The sequence below is a fragment of the Dysidea avara genome, chromosome 3 (genome assembly GCF_963678975.1).
Source record: "Dysidea avara chromosome 3, odDysAvar1.4, whole genome shotgun sequence".
Taxonomy (NCBI): domain Eukaryota; kingdom Metazoa; phylum Porifera; class Demospongiae; order Dictyoceratida; family Dysideidae; genus Dysidea; species Dysidea avara.
Genome location: NC_089274.1, coordinates 15,431,633 through 15,443,903, shown reverse-complemented (window position 1 = coordinate 15,443,903; position 12,271 = coordinate 15,431,633). Strand labels below are relative to the sequence as shown.

General features: G+C 35.2%; 2 protein-coding genes across 2 annotated transcripts in view; one reads left to right on the top strand and one right to left on the bottom strand.

Annotated features, from left to right (window-relative positions):
- The first annotated feature begins 28 nt into the window (after positions 1-28).
- LOC136249568 (uncharacterized) lies at positions 29-11,747 on the top strand. Its single transcript, XM_066041618.1, has 19 exons — positions 29-139; positions 2,835-4,142; positions 4,195-4,408; positions 4,462-4,638; positions 4,704-4,864; positions 5,622-5,703; positions 5,760-5,873; positions 8,892-9,035; positions 9,085-9,231; positions 9,375-9,528; positions 9,624-9,731; positions 9,781-9,869; positions 9,938-9,991; positions 10,042-10,184; positions 10,543-10,687; positions 10,745-10,897; positions 10,959-11,099; positions 11,148-11,386; positions 11,440-11,747. The coding sequence occupies exons 2-19, from the start codon at positions 2,836-2,838 to the stop codon at positions 11,663-11,665; spliced, it is 3,798 nt and encodes a 1,265-aa protein (XP_065897690.1). The 5' UTR covers positions 29-139; position 2,835; the 3' UTR covers positions 11,666-11,747.
- LOC136249564 (uncharacterized) overlaps positions 11,690-12,271 on the bottom strand; it is a 6,810-nt gene continuing 6,228 nt past the window's right edge. The window contains exons 20-21 of the mRNA XM_066041613.1: positions 12,065-12,271; positions 11,690-12,008 (exon numbers count right to left, since the gene is read on the bottom strand). The exon at positions 12,065-12,271 is cut by the window's right edge and continues 5 nt beyond it. Of these exons, the coding sequence (XP_065897685.1) occupies positions 11,813-12,008; positions 12,065-12,271 (403 nt within the window). The 3' untranslated portion in view covers positions 11,690-11,812. The remainder of the gene's footprint in view (positions 12,009-12,064) is intronic.

Below are 12,271 nucleotides of genomic sequence, written 5' to 3'. Positions count from 1 at the left end.
ACGGTAATGGCAATTTACTAGCGTGTGACACGGTAGTACGTTAATTTACGGAAGTTGGGTTATTGTGCTCTCCGTTCCGCGTTTGGTAGAGTAACGACCAGCCGCTGATCGCTAACAACTGATTAATTCATCAGCTAAGGTATTATAAGTTAATGATATTGATCAAATTATTTTCCAATGGCACTGAAATATAGAAGAGTGAAAATGGGCGTGCCTACTAGGTGTTATTGACTGTTCAAGCTAACTCGTACACACATAACTTACACATCGTAACACATGCATGATAACAGGTTTACAATACAACATTTCAAATAAATAAAAAAAAGGAAAGTCTTAATGCCCAAACAGTGGGCAGAGAGGTGAACTCTGCCCAATCCTCTGAACACTGAATGCTGAAATGACTGGAACTACCAACTGATACACTAAATCGAACTTACAGATACTGATCAGTCTACTTATGCAATCATATTATTGTACCTAATGTAATGTGTTTATGTGATTCCTGAACACACCAGCAGGGCTGATTGATTGCTCAGTAAACAATAAATAATAATCCTGGTGTCGATGGAATCGGTGTTATTTATCAGTTGGATATGCGGATGCATTTATCTCAGTACACTGAGTACCTCGAAATGTCTGTACTATTAGGCCTGAGATATTAAAGTACATGCAGCACTGAGCGACTATGATGGCTAACTAGCTAGAGTAAAGCATAAAAAGATTTATAACGTTGCCATACATTAGGCTTTAGCCTTCTCACAGGTCCCTAGTGGGATAACATTCACAGACAGATTATCATCCAACTGCAACTGGTAAAGTTGAGTATTATTTAGACAGAGCCTTATCAAATACAAAAATATTAATTTTAGTCAAATAAATCGTGAATTCATTTATAGACCACACTGCAACTAGCTACATGTAGTCCAGTAAACCCTTCCAATTGCAAACATCCACAGTCACTGAATAATGAGAAAAAAATTAGATCTTACTTTTGGTGATGGCATGGAATTTGAGTAGTTTAATAATCATGAGGGGTGACTGAGGAAATAGCCAACAGAAAAAAATATTATCATTTAGCTACATTAGTGACATAGTATCATGTTTTTAGTCGATGATATTGCAGTGAAAGTTAGCCAATATGGGTCATCACCTCTTGGACTTGGTGTGCAGTGTTGGGGCAATTACTTTTTAAAAGTAACTCGTTACATATTACATATTACTTGCAACTAAACTATTTAGTTACAGTTACATATTACCCATAAAATAAAGTAACTATAATAATACTACATATTTGTGTCCACAGCCTTAAGCTGTCATGTGTGTAACTACCACCTTATCACATGTGATGATTGCGTTGTTGGACAATGTGTAAATCTTGGCTATAAGTAAGAAGCTGGTGAATAAGCTTCATTCAGTAGGTTTCGTTACTTCATTGTGGCTAGGCATTACTCAGTGGATTACTAACGAGATTAGTAACTTCGTTACTTGTAGTAATGATATTATTTAGTATTAGACTCGTTACAGTAACTTCATTACTTATGTAACGTGTTACATTCGTAAGTAAAATAACTTGCATTATATTACCAGTTTTTATAGTGTATTTCGTTATATTACTTTGTTATCACAAAAGTAATAATTATCACTGTTGGTGTGTTTGTAGTATATACCTGCTATAATGCTTATCACTCATGCAAATTTTAGCTCCATACACCCGTAGTTTCTGGTTTATGACCACAAATATTTTGAAGATTTCATGAAAATTTTGGTCTATCTCTAGTTACAAAATCAACGGTAACTTTGCACTGTGTAAATATTTTAAATACAACTTTCACTGATGATCGACCTTTGATCAACCTTTGACTGTTGATCGACCTTTCCAGTGATCTCTGAATTATAGATATATACTTAATTATGGTTCAAAAGTACTTGATAAAATTGTTTGGTGGGACCACAATGGGCTCAAGAGATAATAATGAATTATGTTGTGGTATGCAGTGGAATTTTGAAGCCAATTTCAATAAAGTACCATACTGGTAGATGATTGTTATTAATGGATCATCAGTGGTACTGCACTAATCAATAATTATTGTGGGTTGTGGTTATTGTGGCTGTGGTGTGCACAAAGGTCAAAAGTGTGGTCAATTGATCAGTTGACCATTATATGTACTTATTTAGCAGCAGTGCATGCATAACAAATGGAAACATTTCCCACCCCAAAATTTTCTTCATGTGCTTAATAGTGATGCACCGATACTGATACTAGTATTGGTATTGACCTTATTTTGGTGGTATCAGACTTGTATCGGTAAAGCTATAATACTCAATACCAACCGATACTTTAAATGATGTCATTTAACTACTTTTCAAGATGGTGGAGGTGAGCAAGAGCTGATATAAGCCTGAATTTTTTGAAAGAACCCAGCCACAAAACCAGCTGATGAGAGTAGCAGAAGCTGGTTTGTTAACTATTATTCGAATTAATAGCTGTTGCTTGTGAGAAATTGGGGAAAAATATCGGTATTGGATCGGTATCAGCCATTTCTGGCCTCAAATGTATTGGCATTGGATCGGTAGTAGTGAATGAGTGGTATCGGTGCATCACTAGTGCTTAAATGGTAGTTACAGTAGTTGATCTGTATTGTATTTAAAAAAATAGTTAATTGGCTATGGGGGCCTATGCATTAAGTACACTTGTATGGGATTGTGTTCTTTCGAAGGTTATTTGTTCTTCTTACGTATGTATGTACCATAGATGGATACCTTGTACAAGCGTATGTTCATGCACTAGTTAAAATGGATTTATTGTAATTATTGAGTATACGTATTTTACACAGGATGCACAGTCTGTTTGTGGTGGCTGTCCTACTGTTGGTTACTCCACTAGTAATTGGTGGAGTTGCATCACAGGAGTGCAGTGAAGAAATAGCAGAAATGTATAACTTGATGACTCAAATTGATTCTAATATTACCACTACTCGATATGTTGATATTAAAAATGGCATGGATACTGGGGACTGTTCAGATTTCAATGCCCCTTGCAAATCCATTAACTATACATTACTTGTAAATGAATCTGATGGCATCATTGAAAATCTAAACAATTTGAAAGTTAAAATTGCACCTGGTAATTATACTTTGCAACGTGAGCGAATGGTCAATTCAAGAAATGTCATACTGGAAGGATCTGAGAACACAAGAATTACATGTGGGATGAACATACCAACAGATGGATCTTGCATATTTGAAAACATTGCTATCTTTAATTCTACAAACATCATAATAAGAGATATTACATTTTATGGCTGTGGTCGTGATCCTTCTCCACATTTTATATCTGAAAGTTATAATATTATTCTGGAAAACAATATTTATGTTGATAATACGGCCCCTGCTGTTATTGCTTACTTAACAGATTCAATTTACGTCATTAACTCAACCTTTTCTGATAACATAATTGGAGACGCAACTGCAGATGAGTGCTTATCTAGTTCTGAAGGACTTTTCTTCCGTGATAACGTAACATCAGCTGGTGGTGTATCTGTGTTTAGTCATAACCACACTCAAAAGATTGTTATATTTAACAGCCACTTTGATAGTAACCATGCTAGGAACAACAGCCAAAAAAACTCTGTTCCTCCTCAGCTGAAAGAGTTTGGTCATGGTGGAGGATTATCTGTTCGATTGGTAAATTCTAGCGGAGGGTATATTTGTGTAGTGAATTCTTCTTTTAGTAACAACAGGGCTGAGGTTGGAGGTGGAGCAATCAGTTTTACCCTAGCTGAGTCTCACAATAACAACATAACATTTTCAAGAGTTTCATTTGAAAATAATGATTGTTTCTTTGAAAAGTGCATTGGAGGTGGTATCAGTATTGACTTGTTTAGTCCAGCAAAACAGAATAGAATTAAATTCTCTTCTTGTGATTTTATGAATAATAGTGCTACTCGTGGATCTGGTGGAGCTATCAGTCTTGCATCAGCAGATAAGGGCTTCAGTGATGATGGTTCTGATGAGTACAAACTTCTAGAATTATTGTCTTGTAAGTTTTTGTACAATGTAGCCCATTTTGAAGGAACAGCAGTTGGATTATTTTCTCTTGGCCATGTCAATCAAGCAGGGTTTAGAACTCTGGTGCGTAATTGGTAAGGCATAGCAATATAATTTGACTTTACACTAGTTTTCTATGTTGAATAGCTCATTTCTAAACAACTTTTCTGAGACAAAGGACATATCAGCACTCACTACTTATAGGGTGTTAGTAGAAGCTGATGGATATAATGCATTTAATTGGAATGTTGGTGGAGGTGTTACTCTACTGAATTCCAGAATTGATGTCAAGGGACATATCGACTTTTATAACAACACTGCAGTGTTTGGAGGAGGATTTGCTTTATCTGGAAGATGCTTGGTAACAACTACGTATTAAACTGCTTTAGGTATACATGATTATTTCTGTCTTAGATTTTGCTGTATAACAACTCAATCTTACATTTTGAGGGAAACAATGCTACTGGATCTGGTGCTGCTATCTATGTGGTATATCCTTCAAGCAATTTTGTACTACCAATTCTAAACAGAGGGTGCTTTATTCAATACCACTCTGAAATAACCGATAATGATATTCCACCTAGTCAATGGGTATGGAGCAACTAATATTGCACTTTTAACACTGTTCCCTAATTAAATGCATTGACATTCTGTAGGAGACGAAGGTTGAGTTTGTCAACAACCATGCTGATTCTGGTGGTTCTGCTATTTTTACCAATGATCTTGATCGATGCAAATGGCTTGGGAATGCTGAATCTAATGCTACTACTTTCATCTTTAATCCGATAAATGAAACTGGCAGTCCATTTAATTTAACGTATGTCAGTTTTAAGATGTCATATCATATTTATGTGTTGAATGAAAGGTGGCACATATTATATTAATGTCACTTGTGAATGTTTCACAATGCTGCTTAAACTGGAAAATTTATAGCAGCATGCAGCAGCAGAAAACTACAGTCTGTACAATTTCTATCATGAACAAATGGTTACCATTTTTCTAGTAACAAACTAGCAGTTTTTGAGGTTGCTGAGTTTTTTTGTAAATTTTTATTTTATTTTTTATTTATTAATGCTTTACAGCACAAGTGCTGAAGGTCTGTAGGACACCTGGTCCTACAGCCTGCTCAAAGACTTTAGCTACAGAAGGTGTGTTTGAAAAGTTGGAGAAGGAGAAAAAATCCATGACTGGACCTAGGTAGCCTCGAACCTGCAGCCATCCGATTTGTGCTTGAACCCTTACAGGAGGAGTCTACCAGGCGGTCAGGATGTTTTCTCCTTGGTATTTTCATGTAATTATATCCATAAGTAACCCAAGTAGAACCAAATGGACACTAGTTTATTTATTAATGCTTTACAGCACATTTTGATCGTGTGGAAACAAAAATAAAGCCAGTGCTTAAGTTTTTTTCATTTGCAAAAAGTATGTTATGTTTACCTCAAATTGTTTATCTTTATATAATTATGATGTAAGTACTTGACATATTTAACACAGTATTGCAGTCATCAGGCCTTCTCTGTCTTTGGAGCAAACATTTTAGCATAGTTTGTGTACATGATGATTATACATTGTAGAAACAATGTTGGTGTTGCTACTGAGCAGTCATTTCTTTATAATTTGGGGACAGATCCTTCAAGAATTAATGTGATTTCTCAAGTATGTATTTCTATTTGCTGTACTTAGTGGTGTAAGTTCCATGATATGTACTGTAGCAAAAAAATGACTCAAGCTATGGAGAAAAGGTGATGTTTCAGCTATCAACTAGTGATGATGTTGGAAATTTTCGACAAGCAGTATGGAGTCTAAATGCTCCTGGTGGTGTTAGTGTAAGTATCAAGAACATAATATAATGTATAGTGCTTAATAGCTGTAATCGTAAAGGCTTCAATATGTTTGTTAGCCCGTTCAAATAGAGAATGTCATTGTCACATTAATTTTATACAATCCAATGCATAACGTGATACATCTAGTCTGCAAAAAGCACAATATTGTGGAAGTATAAAAGTATACAGCTATCCTTGTAATAAGTTATCCACAAAAACAGCCAAACTGTGAAAGAGGGTGTGGGCTTCAGTGACAAAAGTCAGGTGTGAAATTAAAGGTTATAGCCAAGAAAGAAAAAAAGGCAGCCAAATTACTAGCCAATTAGAGTTACAAAGAATTAATTTAGGATGTAGCAAGGGTGAATGTATAGAACACAGAATGATTAAGATTCAATGTTGCAAGTTAATAATTGTAGTTAGTTGTATCGACTTAACTTTCATTCTTGGCCGCTTCAGATATCAGCTGTTTTGGTTGCCAGATACTTTTATTTGCCTGTTTTACAGCCAAGGTATTCTTTAGTCAGTTATAGTAACATTGATTCTTGGTTGCTATAGATATCAGCTCTTTCAGTTACCAGTTAATTTCATGGAGTGTTTTTCTACAGTTTACATGAGGTTACAGATACTTGTAGTTTCTTGGACGCTCCTTTTTTTCAGCAAAAGTTGTTTTGGGGGATTATTGTTATACACTAATAGAGCACACTTTTTTTATTGAGCAATTCTAATAGAATGCACATAAAATAAACAATGTAGAATTTCCATTGGTATATCTATGAAATTGCAAACTATTAAGTAGATTTTAAGAGAAATTAAGTGAGGTGAACAGTTTTTGTAGCAGAATCTCAGTGATTGAGGATTTGGGTGTTTCGTATGGAGGTCCCTGTTTCAAACTCTGGTAAATTTTTCAACATTTTAATGCACTTTTTTGCCCTGCAGTGACTGTTCTTTTAGAATATTTTAACCCTGTAATTTACAGCCGTGTGCATTTTTGCTTTGTAACTCTATAGCTGTTACTTCTGTTTTTCAAACCATCAAAAGGTACTGTTAGTTTATATGCACACCAAATTTTAAGCTGCTCCCCACAGTATACCCCCATGATCCATTCTCCAAAGCACACCATTTTTGCATTGTAGTTGTGCGCCCAAGTAGGGTAGGCCACACAGCAAATTTGATTAAATTCACTTCACCCATATGTGATATATAAGCAGCCAAATTTTCAATTATTTTCTTTGATTTTTTATTCTTGAGGGTCTATACAGGGGCTTAGATTATTCTTTTCACACACTTTGCAAAAATTTTTATCAAATGCAACTGCATGATTCAATAATATGTAATTTATTGCAATGCAATAAATTGAAGTTAACATGCCTCAGTGTGGGCGTAGAATAAATACAGTGCAAGCATACATGCCACAGTAAATGAAGCCAACATGCTTTAGTGATAAAATGAGTGAATATAAACTAGCCTTTTGGATGAAGAAAATTAAAGTCAGTAACACAGACTGCGTGAGATGAATGCAAGGTCCACTAGAGCTTTGTGCATTAGCATAGTACTCTAGTGCTAGCACGTACCACAAATTGAAACCAATACAATTCAGGTTAGAACGTGAACCAATCTTGTAGGAACATGAAACGTAATGATGTCATAATGATTCATTGTATAGTTCGTAAACTAGTTTGACAGGTTTAAGATCACGGGATCCTAACTCCAAAAGCACATTGTATGATTGTCCACATAAAGATTGAACATTATGTTTACATGTAACTTAGTTACATTATTTACTTAGTTGTTGTGGGTCCAATTATTGATATTGAACTTAGGTACACATACATAATTATATATTGCCAAATGGCAACTGAGGACCAAGGGCAGGTGAATGAACTGCGCATGGCAAAACCAAATCAATTATGCTAAATCTGACTCATAGATTATTTAGTGGTTGCTGCTGTCACGTTGTGTTGCTATGAATATACTGTACATTGCTGCAATCTTGTACTACTCATTGGAAGATCTATTTTGCTTCATGGTCAACTGTAAATCCAGTTATGTATTGTGCCATATCCGCAATGCTTTTCTGCCTGGCTTGTGAAAAAGTTATTACGCCCTACTCCAATGATTTACTCAGTTGCCCTTTCCCCGAAGTACTTGTGTGTGGATATTTGTATGAATGTTTATTTGTTTTGTGTTGCTATGTACACTTTATGGCATTTGTACAATGTTATGTGGTAGATATTTGTGGGAGTGTTTGTTTGGTGTTGTTGCGTACACTTTATGGCTTTGTGGAAAATATTATTGTGGTTATAATTAGGGAAGAAGTAGGCAATAGAACTAGGTGCAGTGGAGGGTGGTGTATAGCTAGGAAAATATTATATAGTCATGTGTATCTTTGTATACACACATATGAAATCCATGGTAAGTGATGATTGCACTCTGGGGGTGTGCACTGCTTGAGTGCACATTGTCTGGGGTGTCGCCACACCAATCTGCATGTTAACTTGAAATTTGGTACGCATAAACAGTATATAAAGGTGAATTCATGTACTAAGTTTGCAAGGAATCTATGGTGATATGAACGTTTATCTGCATAAAAGGATCAAACTTCTTTCACTGCTACAGTATAAACTGCTTATAGATGTGCTGGCTTTCTTGGCCGCACGACACACTACAATGTGTTTTGATATAGGAATCATCAGGGTGTGAAAATCTCAAAAAAATTTAATATATCGTTGTATATGGCTGTAAAAGTAGTTACACCAATTTGTTACACCAGCTCTAACAACACTCCCTTACCCCCTCATGTAAACTACAAAATTTAGTTTGTTATCAATAAGAATGTTTAAAGCTTATGAAGCTGTGAGTCATAATTTTGGCATTGAAACTGTGTTGAGTATAGATGATTATGAGTGCAAAATGTTACCTAGTTTTAAAATATAATAAGCAGCAACTGTCACACCTCTCTTCATTTTTTGCAATACTTCTTTTATCACATGATTACTATATGTTTAAATTTTTTACCTCCAGGATCTTGGAGCTTTGTCAAGAAACAATTCGATTAGTTTTCAACAAATTCCTAACAAGAACATATTAGTTGGAGCTGATGGTGCAGCAAGACTGGATGACAATAGTACTAATGTGCCTTTTAAGTTTGATCTATTTAACACTCAGGTGCTTACCTTACTGTAACTATTACTCTCAAATAAATACAAATCTATAGGGAGGTAGTGCCACAGTCAATGTTAGAGTACTTAACTTATGTCACCCTGGATATAGTTTTGATGAGAACACACACAAGTGCAAGTGTGATATCAGCAATCCTAACATTATACGTTGTGATGGGCTAGGTAGATATGTCTACGTCAGGGTGAGTAGTGTGTTCTTAAATCTTTACTAAACGTACACATATATATATATATATTTCTAGCATGCGTTTGTTGGCATATACTATTTGTGTAGAGTTGTTGTTCATTATACATTTAATTACGTATACTGATCCTAATTGTATAGGATGGCATTTGGGCAGATAGAAGAAATGATGAACTTTATACACTATTTACATTACCAGTATTTCTAAATTGCACAAGAGAAGGTGGGAGTGATTTACCAGGGTGTCTGTACATGTTTGATGATCCTGATAAGCAGTGTAGTAGGGGAAGAAAAGGCAAGTGATTTGATAAGAAACATATGATTGTAATGTACTGGTGTCTGTGATATGTAACCATCTTGAAAACCACAACATTTATCCCCTACCGTTAGGAGATTTATGCAGCCAATGTAAAGACAACTATGGAGTTACTCTTGACTTGCGGAAATGTGGGGTTGATTCATGTGGAGCTGTTGGAATAACAATTTTCTCTCTCACATGTTAGAAGATTCAGTACAGTTTTTAATATTATTAAACTTTTGTTTTCAGGTTTATTCTTTATTGTGTTTTCATCACTTGCACTGTTCTTTGATTTCACTCTTCCAAATGAGTTACGGGGGTTTATATTCTTTGCTCAAGTAAGGTTATCACAATGACTAATTTGCATATGCAGTGTGTATATATTTATATATTGTTTCTTGAATAGGTAATTGGTCTGATCTATAGAAATAGTCCATATGTAACACAAACTTCTGATTTTGTGAGTGTATTAATTGTTTATTTTCTTACCTGTATGTTTGGCTTGTATAGGTTGACGTGTTGGTTAACTTGTTTGGATTCAGTCTTCCCATTCCATCATGTTTTGTTAAAAACATAAGTGCACTCTATGTAGCGCTACTTGGTTTGGTACCTCCATTACTTGTCACTATAACTATCTTAGTCTATGCATTCAGGTACAGTGATTTGTTGTTACACTGATTTGTTGTTACACTGCATTAATTTTATTCATGCAATAAATAGTCAATAGATTGCATATGCCTCCTTGACAGTCCCCAGTGGGAAAGTACTTATTGTGACATATGAGAAGTCATGCTGCTTAAGTACAAGTTGAATGTAAAGAGAATTCTTGCAGATCCTGGCTCCTTAGGCACCCATTACCTGCAAAACCTTTAGGATTACTCACTACCTGGTCTGGACTTTCAAAGTATGTAGCTTCAAAATGACTTCCTGCTATACAAATCTTAACTGCGGGTCCCTACAGTAATTAACAAATAGTTTTTGATCCATTTTCCTTGTACGTATATCTTACAGTGCCAGGTTCATATTTGTGAAGCAACTCAGTAACAGGACATCTATTCATGGGATAGTGTTGCTCAGCTTGTTTGTGTACAAGTATGTAGCAGACACTGCTTTCATTTTGATCAGCTGTCGGGGAATCAGCCACGATAAAGAGATTGTATGTTCATTGTTTCACTTACAAAATGTTTTGAATGTCCGATTGTAAAATTTTCAGGTATTCCAATATGATGCAGACAAAAAATGTTTTGAAGCTCCCATGGTTGTGTTCGTTGTATTAGCTGTTCTAATACTTGTATTTTTTGTAATTCCCACTCCAATTCTAATATTAATTGCCAGCAAGAAGCAATATCCTATTTGGATACTAAAGGTACATGTTTACTACCAAATCTATTCTGTATGATTACATATACATAATTATATGCATATAGCAAATCAGCTTATTTCGTTTTGCCCTCAACTCTGGAATTAAAGGAGAATGTTACTGGTTTAGTGCTTGGGATATATTTAGACGACTTCCCTTTATTGCGACGGTCTTCTTAGCCACCCTGTTACCACCCTCACTTATATTGGTAAGGATATCAAATAGTGGAACACTCCATAATCATTATTATTTATAGTTGATACAGTCACTCATCATCCTGGGAGTTGTCACGGTCCACTGCATTGCTAAACCTTATGATAAGGAATATATTAACATTATAGAAACCATAATTCTTGGCCTCTTGTTTCTCAGTACTATTGCCATATTGGATGAAGATGACCTGTACATCGGAAGAGTTGTCAGCATAACCTTGCTGTGTATCCCATTTCTGTATGCTTTGATATTTATCAGTATTCGTCCAACTAAATGGATGTGGTAAGCTTAGGGTATAGCAATATGTGGTCAGCATCGATCTGATTGTTTCACAGGGATAAATACTTCAGGAAACATGCATTAATACTGAAAAGAAAGTTAGCATCTATGAAGAATAATAAGTATACATTAAATATTCAAGATGAGGGGATGATTGAAAGGGAATTTGTGATTATCACTAAACCAGAAAACGATGATACAGCAGATGCTGGTGAAGATACACTTACAACAAATTTTACAACATTAAGAGAGCCACTGCTGGATGATGCAGATTTATTGTAACTACAAACAAACAAATTTGTATGCTTTGCAATTTTATGTAGTTTTGTTTTGTTATACGATAATATAATAGTTACACGTGCAATCGTATACAATTGCTAGAACTGCAAAACAACAATACACCACTATTATAATACAAATACATAATAATTAATATTCTGCATAGGTAACAGATACAGTTTTAGTAGGTCCACCAAACTTGGAAGAGACAGTAAAACCACCTTCAGTATTATGTGTGTGTACTTGTGTTATACTGTGACGTCTCAGTCTTTGTTTCCTTAGAGCAAGTGATGAAGCTCTTTCATTCTCAAATTTCTTATATCTTTGATAACGTTGCAGTAGATCACTGCCGCAATAACAGTTTTATTAATGCAAGAAGTAACCACATTTTATTGAGCTTACCTAAACACTTTCCTTCCCCAATTGACTAGCAAATAACCTAGAATTACCAGACCAATCAACAGTGGTAAATATACCAATGGGACAAAGAAATATGTCAGAGCATCATTTGGTGGAAGGGTATATGATGTATTTGAAAATGAAGTAGTGTTAGTGATGTCATTTGGTAACATGACTCCAGTGTATCCATTAGGCAGCAGTAGTGCACTA

Excerpts from the sequence above, each read along its gene's own strand:
- LOC136249568 (XM_066041618.1), top strand. The coding sequence starts at position 2,836 with ATGCACAGTCTGTTTGTGGTGGCTGTCCTACTGTTGGTTACTCCACTA. Across the intron at positions 9,870-9,937 it reads GGTTTATATTCTTTGCTCAA|GTAATTGGTCTGATCTATAG; the intron begins GTAAGGTTATCA and ends TTTCTTGAATAG. Across the intron at positions 11,387-11,439 it reads CGTCCAACTAAATGGATGTG|GGATAAATACTTCAGGAAAC; the intron begins GTAAGCTTAGGG and ends ATTGTTTCACAG.